General features: G+C 47.0%; 2 protein-coding genes across 3 annotated transcripts in view; both read left to right on the top strand.

The window, feature by feature from the left end:
* Window positions 1–2,769, top strand: part of SLC6A13 (solute carrier family 6 (neurotransmitter transporter), member 13) — a 68,861-nt gene extending 66,092 nt beyond the window's left edge. For both annotated transcript variants that reach the window (XM_006862702.1, XM_006862703.1), the window contains exons 13-15: window positions 918–1,018; window positions 2,053–2,223; window positions 2,647–2,769. In XM_006862702.1, the coding sequence (XP_006862764.1) occupies window positions 918–1,018; window positions 2,053–2,223; window positions 2,647–2,769 (395 nt within the window). The remainder of the gene's footprint in view (window positions 1–917; window positions 1,019–2,052; window positions 2,224–2,646) is intronic.
* An 8,146-nt stretch (window positions 2,770–10,915) lies between these two features.
* SLC6A12 (solute carrier family 6 (neurotransmitter transporter), member 12) overlaps window positions 10,916–23,189 on the top strand; it is a 34,168-nt gene continuing 21,894 nt past the window's right edge. The window contains exons 1-3 of the mRNA XM_006862701.1: window positions 10,916–11,085; window positions 15,138–15,415; window positions 18,957–19,091. Coding sequence (XP_006862763.1) covers window positions 15,196–15,415; window positions 18,957–19,091 — 355 coding nt within the window. The 5' untranslated portion in view covers window positions 10,916–11,085; window positions 15,138–15,195. The remainder of the gene's footprint in view (window positions 11,086–15,137; window positions 15,416–18,956; window positions 19,092–23,189) is intronic.

The following is a 23,189-nucleotide window of genomic DNA, read 5'->3' as shown; positions in this document are numbered from 1 at the left end:
ACTCTCCTTTTCTGCATCCACACAAACTCACTGCCACCCAAGGTTCCCATCTAATTTTTCAAGTTGTGTTTGTCAGTTGAAGCCCATGTAGGTAGATCTTCAAACTCTTTACTAGGTAAGCTACACTATTGTTTGGTTCTAAGAAGACTTGTGGCGCTGTAGGATAAAACACTGTACCAAAAGATTGATTTGAATTGCAACGTTGGTGGTTCAAATTCACCAGCCACTCCTAGGAAACCCTATATACAATACAGTGTTGCTATGAGTTGGAACATACTCAGTGGCACTAAAAAAAACCAACAAGACTTCAGGGGATTTTTTTGTTTGCTTAAGGTTTAAAGATGATCTCAGGGCAATAGTTTCAGGGGTTCATCCAGCCTCCATGACTCCGGAAAGTCTGGAGTCCATGAGAATTTGAATTTTGTTCTATTTTCCCCTCTTTTTGATGAAGATTCTTCTACAGAATTTCTACTCAAAACCACCCACCTGGTTTTTACGACACCTAAATAGCCCTGGAGTGACACGGCAGGACAATGCACTGGACTGCAAGTTGGTTTGAATCGCAAGGTCGGCGGTTCAAATCCACCAGCTGCTCCTTGGAAACCCTGCACAGGGTTGCTATGAGTCAGAACTGACTCAACAACATTTAGCAACAATAACAACCTGCCCTAGATGGGCCCAAACCTTTTCAGCCTTTAACAACCTTCACAATCAAGAAGTTATTACCCTTGCCTATGCGAAGCTCAGCCCACTGTTGTTTACACCTATGAATTCCAGGGAAGAGTCTTCTTTCAGCAGGGATTTGAAATGGCCTCTGTGGAATCTTCTCTGTTTGGATCCTCACCCTTCCTGGTCTGATGCTTCAAATGCTAAAGAACATCTCTTCTTTCCCTTCCTCCTTCTCTTCCCCATGGTAGGAGCTGGACGCTTCTATGACAACATTGAAGACATGATTGGGTACAGGCCATGGCCTCTTATCAAATATTGTTGGACCTTCTTCACACCAGCTGTATGCACAGTAAGATAATCCTCAGGGGTAAGGCCAGATGGAGGGAGAGAGAGATAGATAGGGGTAATAGCAGGTAGGATAGGTAGGTCATTAGATTTCTCCCTGGGGATTGAGAATCATCTTAGATTTTTAGTCATTCTGTTGGGTTTTAGAAAATGACAGCAAGATAAGTTCTTCCTTTCTATTTCACAGAAGGATAAATTGAGGTCCAGAACTGTCAGATGGTTTGAGCAGAACCACACTGTGAGTCCAATATTGTAGCAAGACTAAAACCTAAGCAAAGTTGTTGTTGTTAAGTACCATGGAGTCGGTTCCGGCTTATAGAGACTCTGTATAGGGTTTCCAAGGAACAGCTGGTGGGTTTGAACCGCCAACCTTGCACATTAGGCTGCTTATAATTAAAACTAATAACCACAGCAATGATAATCACAACAGTAAGTACTTTGTGCCAGACATAAAGTACTTCATGCGTATTCACTCAATTAATCCTTACAAGAACCCCATGAGCTAAATATTGCTAGTATACTCATTTTACAGATGAGACTGAAGCCAAAGAAGATACCTAATTTCCTCAGGCTGGAAAGTGGCAGAGGGCCAGGATTCAAACCCAGGCAGCCTGGCTTTAGAGTCTGATCCTTTAATCACTATGTGCTGCTGCTTCTCACTTTTATCTGTTTACCTCAGTCAGTCCCCCTGCGCCCCCACTGCATGTCAGACATAAATGAGGTACAAGGGGAACAGAGACATGACACTCACAACCCAGGAGACTTAAGCAGCCCCCACTACTACCCTGTCCCACCAAGCACGTAACCATGCATCTACGATCATGTATAGCGATGTCCAGGGACACGACTTGAAGAGACAGCATATCCACTCTGAAATGACCTGCTGTGAACTTTGAGTAAAATGATGATAGAGATTTCACACTGATTGGCCCAGAAGATCGCAGAGGCAAATCTTGTGGCCTCCATTAGACCAGTTCTTCCAGGTGAGGTGCTAAGGGCACCCTTCTATTGTAATCCCTTTTTCTGCTCTCACCCCAGGCCACCTTCATCTTCTCCCTGGTCAAGTACACACCGCTGACCTACAACAAGAAGTACATGTACCCATGGTGGGGTGATGCCCTTGGTTGGCTCCTGGCTCTGTCCTCCATGGTCTGTATTCCCACCTGGAGCTTCTACAAACTCAGCACCCTCAAGGGCTCTTTCAGAGAGGTAAGGAGGCAAACAGTCAGAAGGGGGAGAAACCCTATCGGAAGCTGATAGGTGGGCTGCCATTTCTGATGTAGGTGTTAGAGCTAAGGGGACAAAGTTCACAGAGACCGCCCATCCATCACTTGGTCATTCTGTGGTGGCTTGCATGTTGCCATGAGGTAATGTCTCATTTTGTTGTACGTGGGTCACCGTGAGTCGGAGCTGGCTAGACAGCAGCAAACAACAGAGTGCTTAGAAGTTGCAGAAAGAGATTGGGTAGCAAACAACAGAGTGCTTAGAAGTTGCAGAAAGAGATTGGGTAGCTCTAGGAATTATTCTAGGACTGTGTGATTGATTATAGGCTTGGCACCTGGAGGGTACATTTGTGCTAGAGGAGCAGGCCTCTACTTCACCTCATAACAGCTACCTCTACTCTCCTTCCAGCGAGTACGCCAGCTCGTGTGCCCAGCTGAAGACCTGCCCCAAAGGAACCGAGTGGGGACTGCTACACCTGGCACCCCCAGGACATCACTTCTGAGACTCACAGAACGGGAGTCTCACTGCTAGGAGGACAGACCCTTGTGTGGTGTCTGTGAGTCTGGCTATGGGGACAGCAGGAAGGGAGAAGGCAGAAGTAGCCCCACTGTGCTTCTCTGCCCCCAACTTGACATACGTAAGACAAAAGGGTATACTTCAGAATCTGCCTTCAGAGCAGGAACCTCCTCCCATCCCCACTTCCCTGCTCCAGGGGTGGAGTGACAGATCTGAAATGCTAGTACCAAGGGCATCTCTTTGATGATGGATCTTCTGAGGGACACTGGGTGACGGCTGGTGGGTGAGTGAGAGTTTTGTCAACTTTGAGGTCCTCCTACCCTTCATTCCATTAAATTCACATTCTTCTCATTGACGACTAGCAGTTCTGTCTGATTTCTGCCTCAACCAGCTTCCTCAGCCACCTCCCCACTTTACAGTTGTGACTGCAGGCCCTGTAGTCTCCTCCCATTTCTCCCCCCATACAGAGTTCTCCATGACCGACATGTGTTACCATTGTTGTTAAGTGCCATCGAATCAGTTCTGACTCATAGCGACCCTGTATAGGGTTTCCAGGGAGTGATAGATGGGTTTGAACTACCGACCTTGCAGTTCAAACCGACCTTGCGGCCCAGTGCATTATCCTGCAGTGCCACACCAGGACTGCAAGATGGTTGCTATGGAGCGGGGATCCTCCACCAGCAGCTCTTGGGCAGGGAGGCCTTCCCACCTCTCTCCAGGCTTCTCCCAGAGGCCCTTCCCTTGGTCTTTGCTCTGTGGGATTAAAAACAAAGGGGACTGGTGGAAAGTGAAGGAGAAGATCTGAGCCCTTGGAGAGGAAAGGAAGAGGAAAACCTGGCTGTGGTTTCTTGCCATCACATTTCCCTGTCAAGTCTGCGCCTGTGTGTACCCATCCAGGGCCTTGGGGCACAAGGGAAGTAAGATACCTCAGCACACTCGAGTACTACTCCCAATTTGGCCAGCAGAGGGACCCCGCTTCCTAGGACAGCCTCACTCTTACTTTGTTAGGAGACGTTGGATGCTCTCACTACCGGTTATGGCCACAAGGGGGTAGCACTGCTGTGTTCACAGCTCAACACAGCCATGGCCTGAGAGGAGACAATGAGCTCTTAAGGCTAAACTGCAAGATTTAGGTGGAAGGCAGAGCCTGTCCTACCTTCGGGTCAACAAGCATGGCCTTGACCCCAGAAGACCTCCCTGGTGTGCCTCTGTAACCTTACATAGAAGCTGCGATAATGGAGCTGGGCATGTTTATGTAAATTATTGGACACAGACACAGCAGAATTTCTCCCTGCCTGAGTCCCTGAGTGATACAAATGGTTAATATACTCAGCCGACAACCAAAAGGGTGGAGGTTCGAGTCTACCCACAAGCGCTTCAGATGAAAGTCCTGGCAATCTACTTTGGCAGAATCAGCCATTGAAAGCTCTATGGAGTTTTCTATAAATGGTTGATGGAAAACTAATTTGCTCTGGAAACTTTCACCCAAACTACAATTAAAAAAAAAAAAAAAAGGAAGGAAGCCAGCTCTATAGAGCACCGTTCTACTCTGACATGAGTCAGAATTGACTCAGTGACAACTGGTTAGTCACATGTAGGCTTAGGCACATGTCTGTGTCCCAACCTCTGCTCAGATAGTTCTTCAAGTGCTGGTCAGAATGAGAGAGTGTTCTATGATCCTTAGGGCTGGGACAAGAGCTGAAGTATTTATTTTTTGTTACTCTTGCAAGAGTTTATAAACATCAATGACAGCAGCCCTACTGTGTATTGGCCTTGGCTACCCCTTCCTGGAGAATGACTGGCTGGGCATTTCTCATCTGTGCCAGGCTCAATTATTGGGAGAAATAAATCTGAAACTCCAGAGATCACATAACCAGCATCGCCATCCATCTGTCAGTACTTCCAGAACATTGGTTACGTGGTTCTGTGCTGTGCTCCTGAAATAATGATCAGTAAGGAGTCCTGGTGTGGCACTGTGGGTTAACACACCAGACTGCAAAGCCGTGGGAACTACAAGGTTGGTGGTTCAAGCTCACCAGTCACTCCTTAGACACCCTATACAGGGTCGCTATGGGTCAGAACTGACTCGATGGCACTTAACAACAACATATATATATAGCATTTGTCACAATTTCTTGTTTAAGTGGATGTGTTGTTGTTGTTGTTAAGTGCCATCGAGTCAGTTCCGACCCATAGCGACCCTGAACAGGGTTTCCAAGGCCATAAATCTTTACAGGAGCAGAAAGCCTCATCTTTCTCCCATGGAGCAGCTGGTAGTTTCGAACTGTTGACCTTGCGGTTTGCAGCCTGATTCGTAACCATATATATATAAAGCAGAGTGCTATGAAAAACAATAACTGGGGCTTAAGAAGGAACCTGGTGATCTAGGTTCAATGGTCTGTAAGGCTTTCTGATGTAGTATCTTTCTCTCTCTCCATCCATCTGAGCACAGTTAAGGATCAGCTAAGCCCAGGGAAATAAGTAGGCTGTTCAATAATGTGAATTGATTCTTACGAGGTGATTCATCCATAGTGGAATATAGTAGGAAAATAACGTACTGGCAGGGCCGGATTACCTTGTTTACTGGATACTCCATCCCTGTCAGCTTTTATAAATTTGAAAAAAGGCTTTGATTCTGTAGGAAGGTTGGTAGAGAAACAGATGCTAGCCATACCTAGAAACAGAATGTTTGATATAGTGAAAAAGAAAAGTAAAATTGTTCACTACATATTATTAAGTATTGTGCTTACCTGGATAGTTTGGTAATCCAATACTGCCCACTGGCATAAGAATTAAGAGATACAGGTTTGAATCCTGAATGGCCTTTAACATCTAGCTAGTTGTGTTTCCTGTGGAAATTACTTGAAACTCTGATTCTTTCTTTCAGATGGAGCTAATACTGTGCACCCTGCTTACCACACAGATTTGTCATAGTCTTCCAATGAGGTAATGGACATGAGAGCCCTTTCAGACACTTGGCACCAAACAGCCTGAAGTGATTAAACTACTTTGGGGAGATGATGAGATAGGCTGACATGCTGAGGTGTGAAAGAAATGCTGCTGGTCCAGGTCTGGACCAGAAAAGAGAGTAGAAGTACCTGGATTTGGCTTTAGCCAAGGGAATTGAAAGTATGGCCTGTGAGGATATCCCTGTCTACCTGCTTTCTCTGCCTGGAACCGCAGACAGTGGAATCTGCCATTCTCAGGAGAAGGCACCAAAGGAAAAGAAGCCTTCTCTGGTCTAGAGGCCACACCTACTGGAGAAGAAAGGCAGTGGAAGAAAGACAGGCAGGCAGAGGCTTGGGGCAAATCAGCTGAATAGAGACAGCAGACATACAGATACCTGTGGAGAGTTACAAACAACAGCCCCATGGTGGTGGTGATGGAGGTGGTGGTGCTAATGAAGGGGTCGTGGTGGTAGTGATAGTGGTGGTGGTGATGGAGGTGGTGGTGCTAATGAAGGGGTCGTGGTGGTAGTGATGGTGGTGATGATGGAGGTGGTGGTGATGAAGGTGATAGTGTTGCAGGTAGTGATGGTTGTGGTAATAGAGGTGTGGTGGTATTGGAGGTGATACTGGAGTGATGGAGGTGGTGGTGCTAATGAAGGGGTCGTGGTGGTAGTGATGGTGGTGATGATGGAGGCGGTGGTGATGGTTGTGGTAATAGAGGTGTGGTGGTATTGGAGGTGATACTGGAGTGATGGAGGTGGTGATGGTGGTAAAATACTTGTAGGCACTGAGATCACCAAGCTGCCTTGGGACCTCAGACCTCAGCCACTGAACACATGAGCACACACTCAGGCCTCAGATGTATATGTGCACGCACACACACATGCGTGTATACACATGTGTGCATACAGTCACACACAGCCCCTCATTTTTCTGAGTACGTGTGTACAGAGCCAGGACCCTACAGCCATTCAAGCATACTTCTTTAGAGAAATTTGCAGGCCTGGCTTTGATCCCGGCCCTCTTACTAGCTGTGGCCCTTAGTGTTCTCGTCTATAAATGGGAATGATGATGCCTACACCACAGTGCTGTTGGAGTCCAGCAAAGGGTACACAGAGAGCTGTCCTATCCTATTTCTGTGGCCCCAGCCCCATCACCTTGAGTTTGTTAGGGCAGCAGAAAAGCCCAGGCAGAGTTCAGCGACATCCTTGCTGGCTCCTGACTTCTCCAGCCCAAGGCATCAGGTTACAGTGGACCCCAGTAAGGAAGCTATGTGTTCATCCAGCTAAGCATTTTTTCTAGGTGGTAGTCCTAAAGATTTACAGCCTCAGAAACCCTGTACAGGTCGCTATGAGTCAGAACCAACTCCACGATACATAACTACCACCACCACCAGTCCTAAATTAACCCTACATCTTGTGTCCAGAGTGTTCTGCTCAGCACCATGTATTGTTCCAGAAAAGCAGGAGACAAGATCAGAGTCCTCCAAATCCTAGTCTATCTCCTGGTTCTGGGGAAGAATGCCCTCCCACAAAACGGAAGATTGGGATCTTCTTCCCCTTAAGTTTCATTCATCTGTCTGTTCATCAGTCTGTCCATCCGTCCATCCATTCATCCATCTATTCATCCAGTAAACACATTCCTACTCTGAAGCAGCACTAACACACAGGGACACGTGGAAATGTAGCTGTATTAAAAGACAGAAACAAAGAATTATGACATGTGAACCCTTTAGACATTTGTAGTCTGGGAACAGTATGCTGCAGACAAGCATAGATTTTTGGAACCAGAAAGCCCAGGTTCAAATCTTGTATTTCCGTAAAGATTTACAGCCACAGTGACTCTACGGAGCACAATTCTGTTCTCCCCTACAGGGTCACTATGAGTCAGGTGCTTTTGTTGTTGTTGTTTTTTGGTTATGGCCTTGGGACAAATCACTTAGCTTCTATTTGCCCCAGTTATCGCATTTGTAAAATGGAACTAATAATTTCTACATTGCAAAGTTCTCAAGAGGATTAAGAGGTAAAGTACCTAGCCAGAGTTCTGTGCTTAAGAATTAGGTTCCATCCCAGGTCCTCTAACACATACATGAGATTAGAAGACGAAGGTAGCAGAGAACAGTCTATGGGACCCGAGGGTTCTTGCTACAGAAGAGAACTGATTCACTAAGCCATAGCTCATTTAGATTCTAGACCCTGCCAAGTATGGAAATAGCCAAGTCTTAGTTAGACTCTCTAGGTAATGCGGGAGGATGCACGGGGTGGGGTGGCAGTGGGGTTTGATCTCTAAGAGTTTACCAATTGGTTTAAATGCTCAGTGGAGTAGGCTCCAAGTTGAGAATGGTGTGACTTAGACCACAGGGAGGGATTGGGCAGCTCTTTTTGGGAAAATCAAATTCTACTCCTGGACCAGATCAAACAAGATAGCTATTCTCCTACAGGAGCCTCTGGGTGGTACATGTGTTAATGTGCTTAGGTTCTAACTGAAAGGTTGGAGGTTGAGTCCACCCAGAAGTGTCTCAGAAGACAAGCCAGGTGGTCTACTTCCAAAAAATCAACCACTGAGGAACCCTACGGAGTACAGTTCTATTCTGACACACATACAGTAATTGGGATTGATTCCGTGGCAAATGGTGTTCTCCTACAGGGTGAAAAAGTAACAGATCCTGCTGGACCATGTGCAAACTGAGGACGAGGCCTGGGTGTATCCCCTGTATCCCCAGGTCCTAGCAGAAAGCCTGATACATTGTCAGCACTAAATGTATGCTTTCAGGAGAAATCAATGAACAAGGACATCCACCCTCTTGCCCAGCCTGATTCTTTCTCTCCTGCTAACCTTTATTCTCTGCTGTTCTGAAATTACTTCAGCTGCTTACCTCATGGCCTTTGATGTTTCCTCTGTAACAGGCTCTGTGGTAGACACATAGTGGACCTGATCCACAGGGACACACAGAAGTGTTACTTGCCATGGTCACAGTTGGGCACAGGGAAAAGGACTATGAATCCTGTTTGTGGCAGCCTAGCTTCAGATTTCACAGAGACACAGGGTCAGAGAACTGGGACTCCTTCTGGATTTCTCTTGATGGAGAACCTCTCAGGAGATGCTGAGAGGGGATGCTTGATGGAAAACTACAGACAGAGAGTCTCACTTCACACCCCAGTTCTGCTGGGGAAGTCCTACAGCCCAAAGGGGAAGAACATGTAAAGGGGAATTTTCCTTTCTTGTCACAACTTCCCCTCCTTCCACCCCACCTGGAGCTGAAGAGGCGTCTTCATTGTCTTGAAGGAGAAGCTGGATAATCTGAATGAATGGCAGAGGGACAGCCCTGGGACAGGCACCAAGAAGGCACGCTCAAGAACACTAACGGGTCCTTGTTCTGGAGAAGCTCACAGGCACATGGCACGGGGCACACGCATTTACTCAACACATACAGCTCACCAGAGTAACTGCGAGGCTATTATAGACAAGAAACAAAGATGAATAAGATGTGACCTTTGCCCTGTCGAAATCTGTGGTCTGGGAAACAGTATGCTACAGGGAGGCAAACAGAGCTTTTAGGAGCCAGAAGGCTAAGGGTCAGACCCCAGCCCCATCATTTACTAGCTGTATGGTTTGGGGACAGAGTCCTGGTGTGATATTCTATGATAAAGGACTGGACTACAAGATCGGTTTGAACTACAAGGTTGGTGGTTGAAACTTACCAATGGCTCCTTAGAAACCCTATACAGGATTGCTATGAGTCCGAACCAACTCAATAGGACTTAGCAACAACAACAACATGGTTTTAGGACAAGTCACTTAGCTTCTATTTGTAACTAGTTATGTGCCTTAGAAGGAGCCCCAAGCTGCTAACTGCAAAGTCAATAGTTCAAATTGACCAGTTGCTCCACAGGAGAAAGGTGAGGCTTTCTGCTTCCACAAAGACTTACAACCTCAGAAAACTGATGCATGATTGCTATGAGTTGGAACTGACTTGAAGGCACACAACCATCATATGCCTTCGCAGGAGTCCTGGTGGTATAGTGGGCTGCTAACTGCACTGACTGGTTCAAACCCACCAGTCACTCACTCTGCCGGAGAAAGGTGAGGCAGGCTGCTTCCATAAAGATATATAGTCTCAGAAACCCTAAGGAGCAGTTCTACTCTGTCCTAAAGGGCCACTGTGAGAAGCGAGTCAGTGGTAGCGGGGTAACCAGAGCATTGGTACCATTGCCTGAGATCAGATAGAGCTTGATCCCAACCTCTGCTTCCAAAGGACCCATTACAAGCACAGTACCCCCTTTGTGTCCCTACAATATACTAAGCAATCTACCATATTGTCTTCAACCGTCACAGCAACCCTGCAATGTAGGTATTTTTTATCTACCTTTTACAGATTGGGAAACTGAGGCTCAGACTCTCGCTTTGCTCACTCAACTGGTAAATGACAGAGGAGGGGTTGAAACTCAGGTCTGTCTGACTGCAAACCTGTGTTCTTCCTAGATGATGTCTCTTGAGATCTGCTCAGAGTATCTTAAATAGGAAAATCCCAAGGAAAAAGTAGCAGTTGTGAAGGTCCTAGAGTCTTGCCTTGAAGCCACAGAGGGCAGGTACTTGGTGGAAAACTCCAGTGCATGATTCACACTCCTCCCAAGTCCTCGTCAGAGAGGCCAACTCCCCCTCCCCGACGACGTTCTCAGATTCCAGCCTGGGACTTGGTGGGTCTGTCCCATCCTGCTGATCCTCCTGTAAAAGGTAAGAGGGCTAATACCTTGAGCCGAACATCCCATCTGTTCTTCCCTTGGAAGAAGATGGTACTGGAGGGGGGCAAGGTGAAGGGGGAGAGAGGGAAGGGCAAGGAATAAGGGGGAGAGAGGGAAGGGCAAGGAATAAGGGGGAGAGATGAGGTTGGCATGTGAGCCCCCTCTCCTGCCCACAAGAGCAGCTCAGCCTAGAGGGGTAATCTTGGGACAATGCCCATGGGGGTGGTCATATGTCTGGAGGGAGGTGGGGGCCACAGTTGGAGCAAGATGAGGGTTGAGGTAATGGGGGACTCAGAATTTGACTTCCTGAGGCTGATGTTGTAATCCTGGTTCACAAACTTTTGGCTTCAATCCCTTCCGTTGCGTGTGGCATTTCTCTACCCTTTCACTTTCCAACACACTGGTCTGTGGGCACACACACACACACACAGATCTGGGCTCCCTCTGGCTGTCCCAGAACAACAGACTCCGATGGGATTCTGAGCTGGGAGGAGCAGGAGGAGGCGTGAAGGTGGAGGACAGTTTCCTTTTCAAGTTCCGTCCCTCTTGGCATTCTCCAAGTGGCTTCCCCAGGACTCTCTGGAGACCTGATGCATGGAGTTGAGCTGACCACACGAGCCGAGCAGGGACTTGGGGCTGAGGTGAGCCCAACATAGGGAGCTCTCTCCGAGAGGCTAGAGGAGTCCCATGGGGAGAAAATACTGTTAGAAATCTGTGTGACTGTGTTAGCAGCAGTGCCAGACTAACTGAGGCCAGAGGAAATATCTGATGTTTGGGAACAAGGGCTGTCAGCCCAGCTTCTGCCTTACCAGCCACCACATGGGAGCTGCTCAGGGACAAGTCTGTGTGGCAGGAACGTCCACAGAGGGGGAGCTGGCCACAAGTAGTGGGTTAAAGAAGGGGTGATCACCTGATTGAGAGGGAGGAGGAAACAGACAGTGCCCAGTGATGTGGAAAGGAAGAGTGGACAGGAGAAACCTTAGGGCATTCCTGAAGGCCCATGATTTGCCATTAACGATCCCAGGTGAGGGGCTCCTTCCTGCCTGCCCCTGTGCAGGGGATTGGAAGCCTTAGCTCCCAGCAGGAGGAGGCTACCCTGACTCACGGGTGGCGGGGAGCACTGGGAATGTTTGTGTTGAGGGTACAACGACGGAGGTGAGGGGAGGCACGGGTGGCCAGTAGCTGAGCCAAGTGGCCCATGGGTGTGAAGGACTAGGGACAGGAATCAGGTTTTGGTGCCATGCACACAGGTATGTGTGTGCAAAGGGACGTGACGGGGAATTGCACCAGTGTGTGTTCGGGAATGGGAATCGGTATGTGGGTGTGGGCTAAGCAGGGGCTGGGGCATTATGTCCCCATGTGCCCAGGGGGTGGGCTAGTGTTGTGCTGGATTGGGCAGTTAAAGAGAGGGATCCCAGCAACAGTGGGGAGCAGCATTTTCATACTCTTCAGTTCCTCCGCTAGACCCTGGCCAGCTCCTGCAAACACTTAATTGCTGCCTTTCCAGTCTCTTGAGGATTTCCTCAATGGACAGCATCAAGCCCAATCTGAGCAGTGGTGTTTTTATTTCTGGAAGGAAGTGATAATATATGGTGAGGGCCATCCCAAGGCTCCATACCCTGCCCCAGTTTCGCACAACAGGTGGACAGCCTGGGAAGGTGATACTAGGGGTTAGGGTAGGAAGAAATCACCCTGACTTGGATAAGACTGTTGTTCAACTATTTCTAGCAAGTGTGTTAGGGTTAGGAGAATACAAGGAGGGCAGAAAGAGAGTGGTAGGAAGGTGGGGGATGTTCTTCTGACTTTCAAAAGTAACCCAAAAAGGTGAGTTCTGTACAGCTTGTTTTATGTCTAATGTCCTCCAGGACATTTCTTCCCTGAGTCTAACTTAAATCTCTCTTGCTGCAACTTTAGGTTATTTCCTTTTGGCTTGTGATGGCTGTGGGCCAGCTTTCTCTTTTCTTGTGCTCTTACTTTCATTCTGCCATTCCGGTTTTACATTCTTACTGATAAAGTATGCTCCACCCAACTAGGTGGTTTTTGTTTGTTAGTTTGTTTTTCCCAACATAGCACGTCAGTGTCAATTCATCAGTTCATGTTCTCTTTTATCTGCTCCCTCATCCCTGATACAACCTACATCCTGGGCCCAAACTGGATTCTATTCCCCGTTCCCACTCTCCTAGGATTCTCCTCCCTGAGCCTCTCTCTCTCTCTCCTTTCCCCACCAGCTCTGTCCTCTCTCCTGCTCTAGTGGTTGGGAATACCTTAGTCCTGAATTAGTTATCTCTGGCCTGGGAACAGAAAGTCTTGTATTCTCACCACCCTCTTGGGGACCCTTGGGTTTGGAGTTTAGCTTGAGCTGAGTTTCCCTCTGGCTGGCAAGCAAAAGCAATAATCTCTCCTAGTACTTGTTGTTATGTGCCGTCCAGCCCATTCCGACTCATAGCGACCCTGTACAGGGTTTCCGAGGTTGTAAATATTTATGGGAGCAGAAAGCTTCATCTTTCTCCCGTGGAACAGCTGGTAGTTTCGCACTGCTGACCTTGTGGTTCACAGCCCAATTCGTAACCACTATGCTAGGGGATGGTAGAAACATCCTGTCAGCATTGCAATCTTGGAAACACTATAGGAGTTCTACTCTGTCCTATAAGATTTCTATGAGTCTGTATGTACTTGATGGCACACAACCACAAATGCCCTTGCTGAGCAGGGGTCATTCCCTCTTCCAGGAAGACTTCGTATGATTTGCCTAAGATCACACAGCAAATTAGAGACCCCCTGCACCCCACCACTTACTGTCTTGGTAAGTTTATTCAAACCACTCAAATATTTTACTGAGCACCTGCTAAGTACCACTGTTCCTTCATTTTCTCATTTTTATAACGTGAGGATAAGTAAAGGATAACATTTGATAGTGTATGTTTTTAGCACATATAACTTAACCTTCCTTTATGATTATTAGCTAGATCTACACTAGAACTTGGGCCTCTTGTCAAGTATTTCTTCATCTATGATTTTCAGTTCATTTATTCATTCATTTATTTATTTGATAATGATTTACGGGACATTTCTTTAGAGTGCCCTGGCCCCAATTCTGAGGCAATATTGCCTTTTGGGTTCAGGTATCACCCAAACTTTTCTCTGGAGGCCAAGTTCCCTTGTTCTTTCAACCTGTAACTCTGGTTCTTCAAGCCCCAGCCTGGAGCTCTCTTCTCTTCCTTGCTCACCCTCCCATCTCCCTTATACCTGAGGCTTGGGGCCTTGGCTCCTACTGGCTCCCTCTCTCCTCATCTTCCTTCTGGGCTGAGCTCACAGAGAAGCTTCTGAGTAGGTCCCAGGACCAGAATTTCACCCCGATACACTTTCCCATTCCTGGGATAACCTGCACCCTCTAAATCACCTTCAAAAATTTCCATAACCTCAGATGGCTCCTGCCCACGCCTTTCTAACTGACTTGGGCTTGGGCTGTTGCCTGGGCTAAAAGGACCAACAAATAAACATAGACTCTTCCTTAATCAAAAGAATCCCTTGTGTTTCTCTAGAGCCCCGGAGGAGCATGGAGTACTTGGTAGACTCTGCTTACTTTGTTTCACCCAACGCCCCCTGGAGGTGAGGGGTGGTAAGATGGGTGCTTCTCTCTAGAATCTGGGGTGCCTCCTCCTTACAGCTCACTGGACTAAAGTCAGAGGTGGCCTCGGGGTGTGGGATGTGTGTGTGTATGGTGGAGGGGAGGGAAGGGAAGGCAAACATGAGCTGTGCCGGAATTTATCCCTTGGAAGTTGACAAACAAACCAGTGAGGTTCTGCTATTAAGAGACATAGAGTAAAAGTGAGAGTGGCCCATGCCATTTTTTTCTGTAAGTCCAGAGAACTTTGGGCTCTTTAGGAGGGCCAAGAGTTGGGAAGGGCTGAGACAGGCTCCCTCTTGTGTAGGAATTACTCTGCTCTGGAGACGACTCCCACCCAAATGAGACTGACTCTGGTGATCCCTCTGCCACCAGAACCTTCTACTGGTTCCCAGGGCAGAGGCCGAGCTGAGAGAAAAAGAACCCAGGTTTCCTCGAAGGCCCGTACTTGGCCTTACTGCCAATCTAAGTCCTCATCTGGCCTTTCTCAGAGGCCCCACCTCCTCCTTCCCTCCCAATCAGATGACCAGGGCTAGCTGGCTCCCATGTTTACCCTGAGGAGATCGATCACCTTGGCACAAAATGAGCATGCAACTGGTCAGGCAAGAACCGAGCAGTCAGCTCAGCTATGTCTGCCCTTTGACCCCATCACCCTTTGGTCCCTGCTGACCTAGAGGCCAGAGGTTGGGCTGGTGCCGCTTGCCAAGATGCTGAGGAGCTGGGGCAGATGGCTGACTGGGGGTGGTGGTTGACTAAACAAGATAAAAAGAGATTTGAAATAAAAGGCTCCAAGCCTGAGTTTTTATCCCAGTTCTGCTTCTGAATGGCCTTGGGCAAGTCACTTCATCAGACAAGGCTTGGATTTCTCCATCCACAAAATGGGGAGACTAAATTTGTTCCCTATTTGATCACAGGGTCATGAGGGCAAAGTGTAACTTTGGATGCAAGCGTCGTTGAAAATTCGGGAAGAAGACCATTATTCCAATAGCAGCGATCCAAGTAAAGCAAGCAGGGATGGTGGGGGCATGAGTTGGGATTTTTACAGCTCATTTGTTCTCTTTCTACCAGACTTTGTCTCTGTTGCCATCTTGCCCACACCCAGCTCTGCGGCCTCCCGGCTCATTGCATGGCTATGGACGGAAAAGTGGCTGCCCATGAGGATGGGGCTCCAGTGGTCTCCTGGGTCCCTGAAGAGGGAGAGAAGTTGGATCAGGAAGACGAGGACCAGGTGAAGGATCGGGGCCAATGGACCAACAAGATGGAGTTTGTGCTCTCAGTGGCCGGGGAGATCATTGGGCTGGGCAATGTCTGGAGGTTTCCTTATCTCTGCTACAAAAATGGAGGTGGTGAGTTCACTTTGAGGTAGGCCTGGTGGGGAGAACTGTACCCTGACAGTGAGCAATGCCGAGACAGTGTGCTAAGATGGAAGGAGGGCTGAAGTGGAATTAGAGGACCTATGTTTGAGTTCCAGCTTCACCAGTAACTTCAGTCTCCCCTTTGTGATGATCTCTCTCTCACAGAACTACTGTGAAGACTAAATGAGGCCATGGGCAGAACCAAGATGCCTCCATTTTAAATATTATTGTAAGCCTATTATGTGCCAGAGTCCTGGTGTGGCGGTGTAGGATAAGCATTCAACCTCAGGGTTGGCTTGAACCACAAAGTTGGCAGTTCAGATCCTCAGAAACCCTATCTATGGTCGCTATGAGTCAGAACCAACTGGATGACACTTAACAACCACAACATTATGTGCCAGGCACTGTTTTAGGCACAAAACAGAACCTTTTCTCTGTGTTATGTTCTAGTAGAGGGATAGAAGTTACAGGCAAATAAGTGCAGCATGTGGTGATGAATGGAGTACGGGGAAGTAAAGAGGAGTTGAGGGGAGAGGATTTTTAATGTGAAACAAGGTGTCCAGGGAAATTCTCACCGAGACTGTGACATTTGAGTACAGACTTGAAGGGGGCGAAATAGTGAGTCTTGTGAACGAGCAACAGGGAGAAGAATATCCCAAACAGAGGGAAGAGCAGGTGCAAAGGCCATGATGTGACCGAGCCATGGACATGTTTGAGGAACAGAGAGGAGGCAGGAAATAAGCAAAGGGGAAAATAGTAAGAGATCGGGTCAGATCTCTAGGCTTTTGCTCTGACATGCAGATTTCATATTTATTTGATTTTAATTTAAAGAAACACTGTATTATTTTTAAAGTACTGGTAGTAAATATTGGCAGTGTTTTGGTGAGATTAATTTTAAAAGATCCATTCTCAATGTTTTTGTATATATACATTCACTGTATTGTGCAACCATCACCGCAGCCTATTTTAAAACATTTTAATCACCCCCAAAAAAAGAAACCCTGCACTATTTAGCAGCCTCTCCCCATTCCACCCACCCCCAAGCTCTTGGCAACCATGAATCTGCTTTCCAGCTCTATGGTTGTTGTTGTTAAGCGCCTTCGAGCCGGTTCTGACTCATAGTGACACTGTATAGGGTTTCCGAGGAGTGGCTGGCGGGTTTGAACAACCAACCTTGCAGTTCACACTGACTTTGTGGTCCAGTGCATGATCCTGCAGCGCCACACCAAGACTCCGTCCCTATAGATTTGCCTATAATGGACATCTCATAGAAATGAAATCAGACAGTAGACAGTATGTGTGGTCTTTTGAGTGACCAGATTTATTTTTGCCTTTAAAAAAAGTACTTTTATTATTTTTAAGGCAATGATATATGTGTATTGAATACATTAGAAACATCCTGTTGTTGTTGTTATGTGCCGTGGAGTCGGTTCCGACTCATAGTGACCCTGTATAGGGTTTCTGAGGCTGTAAATCTTTACGGGAGCAGAAAGCCTCATCTTTCTCTCACGGAACTGGAGATAGTTTCGAACGGCTGACCTTGAGGTTGGCAGCCCAACTCGTAACCACTACGCTACCAGAGCTCCTTAGAAACATCCTAGAAGAGGTAAAAAGAAGGAAACACTCCTAGCTAGAGATAGCCATTGTTCAGAAAAAACCTTCAAAAGCTCTATTTATATTTGACAAATACTTATTGAGCATGTACTGTGTATCTTGTGATGTGTTTTGAATTATTTCAAACAACTTGAATTAGAAATGGAGTTTCTTGGGTGAGGAGGTGCTGTGAAGCTGAGACAGGGGCTGGGGCTACTGATGTTGGGTCAGCGGTGTGGAGGGTGGCAGGAAGAAGTGGTAGAGACAAGGCTCTTTGTCCCAGGGCCACAGTTTCATGGACAGAATGTTAGAACTGAAGATTACCTAACCCAACCCTTCCTTTCATGGAGGAGGCCACAGAGGCCACAGAGATAGTTAGTTAGAAGCAAGTTCCCTGGTGACAATATCTCCTCTTCCCATCTGAAAAGGGGCTGGAACAGGGTGAGGACCCAGGAGATAGAGCTTCGAGTTCCATGCTTACTTGCCTCTGAGCTATCTGGGGCCTTTGAGGTGTCGGCTACCACTGTGTGTCTTTAAGGAACGAGACAAACATCTATGACAAAATGAATACTGGCTGAGCCTACTCACTGAGAAATGATGGTGGCATTACACCTATGGTATAGGTCTGTGCTCATCTCTTATGTGTGTCTGTCTCTGTTACTCGCATTCTCACTTTAGCTCTGTCCCAATCTAACTACGTCTTTTCTTCATCGTCAGCTTAGGAGTCCAGTGAGGGAAAGCCTAAATAAGACAAGGCATCCCAATCTGGGGTTGCTGGTCTCTGAGGATCTAGGAAGATCGTTACAAGGTCCAGGACTTGGTTTCATTCTTTCAAACAGCCTAATAATAATTTTGGAGTCCTGGTGAGGCACTGTAGGGTCAGCACTGGACTGCTAACCATAAGGTTCTGCTCCTTGGAAACCCTATTCAGAATTTTATTTAGTTTGCTGGATGTCTCTTGAGCTTGGTCTCTAGTTGGGCCTGTAAGACAGTGCCTGATCACATGGCTTTCTGAAACCTCAACCTTTTGAAAATCTGCCTTCAGCAAAGGGAGTGAGCTACTCTGATGGTAGCTCCTTTCAGAACAGAACCTATGGTTATTAATTGGCTTTGAGAAAGTTCTCACAGTGACCCTGTTTAGGGTTTCTGAGGCTATAAATCTTTGTGGGAGCAGAAAGCCTCATCTTTCTTTCTTAGAGTGGCTTGTGGGCTCAAACCACTGACCTTGTGGTTCACTGTCCAGTAGCTATCCTTTAGACCCACCATGCTGTGGATAACAGAGTCTAGTGGAGGGGAAAATCTCTGTGAACATTAAAAACAAACAAATCAGTTATCCTTGAGTCAACTCCAATTTATGGTAACTCCATGTGCATCAGAGTAGAACCATGCTCCACAGGGTTTTCAGTGGCTGATTTTTCATAAGTAGATCACCAGGCCTTTCTTCTGAGGTGCCTCTGAATGGACTCCAACCTCCAAGCTAACAGTTTGAGCCACCCAGGGACTCCCTCTGAAACTTATTACAGGAAAAATAATTTTTCCAAAGTGGTTTTGTTTGTTTTTCTCTAAAATGTACCAAACACTATGATTTAATAAGTGTATCAAATTATACATAACACATTTTTGTTCTAAAAATAATAAACTGACTAGATTTGTAAAGCACATGCAGAAAATAAATAACGCATACATTAAGATTTCCACCTAAATCTTTATTCATTTCCCTTCAAAGGTTCTTCCCATCCTGAGTAGGGTTCAAAAGTGGAAAATTTCCACATGTACCTGCTTAACACCCCTGACAGGGTACTGATGGGGGAAGGCTGACTAGGTCTTTGGGAGGTGTGAGGAAGGAGATTAAAGATGGAGGACAGGTCTCTTGGGAAGGAGACCAGAGCCGAGGAAGAGTTGGAGCGTGACTCACCCTTTCCTTTCTCCTCTTCTGCAGGAGCCTTCTTCATCCCCTACTTCATCTTCTTCTTCTCCTGTGGCATCCCTGTGTTCTTCTTGGAGGTGGCGCTGGGCCAATACACAAGTCAAGGGAGCGTCACAGCCTGGAGGAAGATCTGCCCCCTCTTCCAAGGTACATAACTTCCTGCCGCCTCCTTCCCAAGGTCTTCCCAACATCTGTTGTTGGGTCAGTCCGTCACCCTCCCTACACAGCCTTGGCCTCATTCATTCATCCACAAGTGTGGGTGGGGTGGGAAAGAGAAAGGTATATCGATGCAAAATCAGGGCAGATCCAGGTTTTGTGAAACTCAAAGCTTAGAAAACTTGGAGTCGAGGGCACTCTTTAAGAAAATCAATACAAAACTATAAATACAAAATTAGGTGCGATCTAGGAAAGGGTCCCCACAAGTGAAGAGCCTTGAAGTTCACTGTTGATCAGTTCCATGGAAAACCTGCTCTGAGTAGATGGCAAGGTCCCAGAAGAGCCTCCAAAGTATATATGCTATTACTGATGCTACTGCTAAGGATTGACATCTACGGGCCCTTACTGCGCACCAGGGCTTAAGCTAAGCATTTCATATACATTTCCTCATCTAAACAGGGATTTTGTTGTTGTTCTTAAGTGCCGTCAAGTCTATTCCGACCCATAGTGACCCTGTCTAGGGTTTCCAAGGAACAGCTGGTGAACTTGAACCACCGACCTTGCAGTTTAAATGACTCTGCAGTCTGACGCATTAGCCCACAGCGCCACACCAGGATAGTTTACCCTATAAGCAAAAATGTAAAGTTATTCACTACAGACTATTAAGTAAGCACAAATAAGTCAGTGCTAGCTCTGGTAGCATAGTGGTTACGAATCGGGCTGTGAACCTTAAGGTCAGTGGTTCGAAACTACCAGCCGCTCCGCGGGAGAAAGATGAGGCTTTCTACTCCCGTAAAGATTTACACCCTCGGAAACCCTGTACAGGGTCGCTATGGGTTGGGACCGACTCGACGGCACTTAACAACAACCACAACAACCTTGCTTATTGGGTAGTCACCCCGGAGATCTAACTCTCCAATAATACTATTAACTTTATCTTATAGATGAGAAAAATAAGGTTATTCAGGTCTACCTGAACTGAAAGTTCATGTTTCACTATATTATGGACTGGAGTTCTGGTGTGGCACTGTGGGTTAATGCGCTGGACTGCAAAGTCGGTTTGAACTACAAGGTCGGTGGTTCAAGCTCACCAGCCACTCCTTGCAAACCCTATACAGGGTCGCTAAGAATCAGAACCGACTCGACGACACTTAACAACAACAACAACATTAGGGACTGGTGTGGTACTGTAAAATCAGCACTGGACTGCTAATCACAAGATTGGAGGTTCAAACCCACCAGCTGCTCTTCAGAAATCCTGTACAGGGTAACTATGAGTCAGAACCAACTTGATGGCCCTTAATAGCAATATATTAGGGATGAGTGGGAGACCTGGTGTGGTACTGCAGGATAAGTACTGGGACTGGTAACTGCAAGATTGGCTGTTCAGACCCACCAACAGCTATTGGAAACCATATACAGAGTTACTGTGAATCAGAACTGACTCGACAGCATACAACAACCGCATTAGGGCAGGAGCAATAGTAGCACTGTAGGATAAGCAATGGATTGCTAACTGCCAGGTCCGAAGTTCAAACCCACCAGTTGCTCCATGGAAGAAAGAGGAGGCTTTCTGCTCCTATAAAGATTTACAACTTGGAGAAAGCCTAGGGCAGGGTCAATATGAGTTGGACTTGACTTGTGGCAGTGGGTTTGGCTTGGAATATGTTAGGGACAGTTCCTGTCACTCTCTTTATGGATGTGTTGGCATTCATGAGATCAGCTTGGGGTATCATTCCAAGTTGGCTGATTGTGCTAGTGTTCTGAGGGCCAATGGAAAACCCAAGAGGTCTCCTTGTGCCTGAGAGGTTCCTTGCAGATATGAAATGGAAAAAGGATTCTTCCCTCATGGTAGTCCCTGAGGAGCTCCAGTGATTGGTTCTCTGAGGAGCCCCCAGACAGAGGTCCAGACTGAGTGGGCTGAAAAGGTAGACATGGAGTCAACACTGACTCCTGACCACTGACTGGGGACAAAGCAAGGTTAGGCTGGTGCTGATGCCTGGAATCCTGGGGCTCAGTTGACCTCTTAGGGCATCCATGAGACCCTGTAGGATAGCAGTGAGAGGATGAGCAGAGCGAAGCTTGTATCACCCATGTTTCTTCTTAGAGTCTGTGTCCTCTGGAAGCTCTGTGGCCTCAGCTGGAGCACAAAATTTCCCTTTGTTCTGCTCTGGACCCCAGCAGTAACCTAATATCCCACCCAGCTGGGCCCAATCCCCAGGCCTAAGCAAGCAGTGAGGAGGCACACTAGCAGGGACTACCCTCTCTGGGCCATATATAGTATCTGATGAGGGTGCCAAGGACAAGGTGAACAAATGGGCAGTTGATGGGACCTGGAGAGAGGCTGGGAATTGGAGGAGGATTACTGCCCTTTCCCCTTTTTCCTAGTTGCAGAGCACCCTAAGGCCTAGAATCTCAGGAAGAGGCTCACAGGGTGTGTGCGCCTATGTTGGTGGACTGTCCCAGACTGCTTATAACCTACCTAACTGCCCTCACCCCACTCACACCCTCCCAGAGAGCCTAGCACACAGGTTCCCACAAAAAGCACAGCCTGGTGAACACCTAGAGCCACCGTCTTGTCTTCAATTTACCCAACACTCAAGGGTTTCCTCCCTATTCTCCAAAACTGGGTGGGGTGGGGGCGGGAGGATACTGGAAGTAAAAGTTGGATTTAGGGAGACCGTTCCTTTTCCCCAAGCTTCTCCAACCAGAAACGCTCACCCCAGGCCCTGGCCCCTCCACTCTTCCTGGGTACCAGTGTTTACTGAGCTGACACCCCCGACTCCGGGTCTCTGCGCCGAGGGCTTCTCGCCTCCCACCCAGCCCAATTTAGCGCTTGTTTGTGTTTGTGCGCGCCCTCCAAATATCCCTCCAGGCGGGACCGCCAGCAACCAGGGGACACTCCGCGCGATCCCAGGTTCAACCAATGCCTCCTCGTGAGCCAAGCGAGCGGCTCCCAGATCCTGCCAACCACAGTCTTCCTTTCCTCACCGCAGACTTTTTGGGACTCCCTCCCCCAACAAGGAAACCCTGCCTTTCTCGAGTCAAGGAATTTAGGTTTCCCAGATCGATCAGAAAAATCAATCTGGTGGGCTCTTCCTGCAAATGGGTAGTTTTGTTTACTGTCAGCATTGATTTTTCAGCTAGCCCTCAGGCTGACGCGTTGTTCTCAAACTGTCCTTCATTAAATAGTTGAGTATTGACTTCAAAGGACAAAGTGAGAAATAACGACTGGGTTTCTAAATTCCCAGATTAAGAATAGACAAGGCGGGAGGGGCAGATCTGGGTGGTTCTAATTTGGGGTCGCGCCTCCAACTCCTCACAATCTTTCACACCATAGAGCTATTAAACAACCTGGCAATATGCTGCTTTTAAAGTAACAGCAGAAAATATTCCACTTTAGACCTTGACGGGGGGTGGGACAGGGAGCCTTACTCCTCCCCTTGCTCATTTACACAGCTAACCATGAGACTTCCCGATAAGTGTTAAAATAGAAGTGCAAATTCTGCACCTCCGCTAACACTCTTGCTCCTTGTTCTCCTGGCGAGATTACATTTGATACTGAATCAGACTCCAGATTTCTTGCTGGGAGGGACCACATCTCTCTCTGGTTGTTTTTTTCTTGCATATTTATGTTGTTGTTTTTGCTTTTATACTACTTATTTCTACCAATATATCCATACTTTATCCTTTATCCCCCTTTTTATTATACCAGTAATCCATGATGGTCATAGAAAAACTAGAAAATATAAATAGGCAAAAAGAAAAAAGACCTTTAAAAATCAACTGCAATCTCATCACTTAGAGAACCACTAAGTGATGTTAACTTTCTGGTGAATTACACCCTTCCAGAGTTTTTCTCATTATTTATTTATTTATTTATTTTTACATATATATATATTTTGGAGTCCTGGTGTGGCACTGTGGGCTAATGCGTCAGACTGCAAAGTCATTTGAATTGCAATATCAGTGGTTCAAGCTCACCACCTGCTCCTTGGAAACACTATACAGGGTTGCTATGGGTCAGAATCAACTTGATGTCACTTAACAACAACTATATATATATATATTATTTACACAGCTAACCAT

The sequence above is a fragment of the Chrysochloris asiatica genome, unplaced genomic scaffold (assembly GCF_000296735.1).
Source record: "Chrysochloris asiatica unplaced genomic scaffold, ChrAsi1.0 scaffold00050, whole genome shotgun sequence".
In the NCBI taxonomy this organism is placed as follows: Eukaryota; Metazoa; Chordata; class Mammalia; order Afrosoricida; family Chrysochloridae; genus Chrysochloris; species Chrysochloris asiatica.
This window is presented reverse-complemented; position numbering and strand designations above follow the sequence as displayed.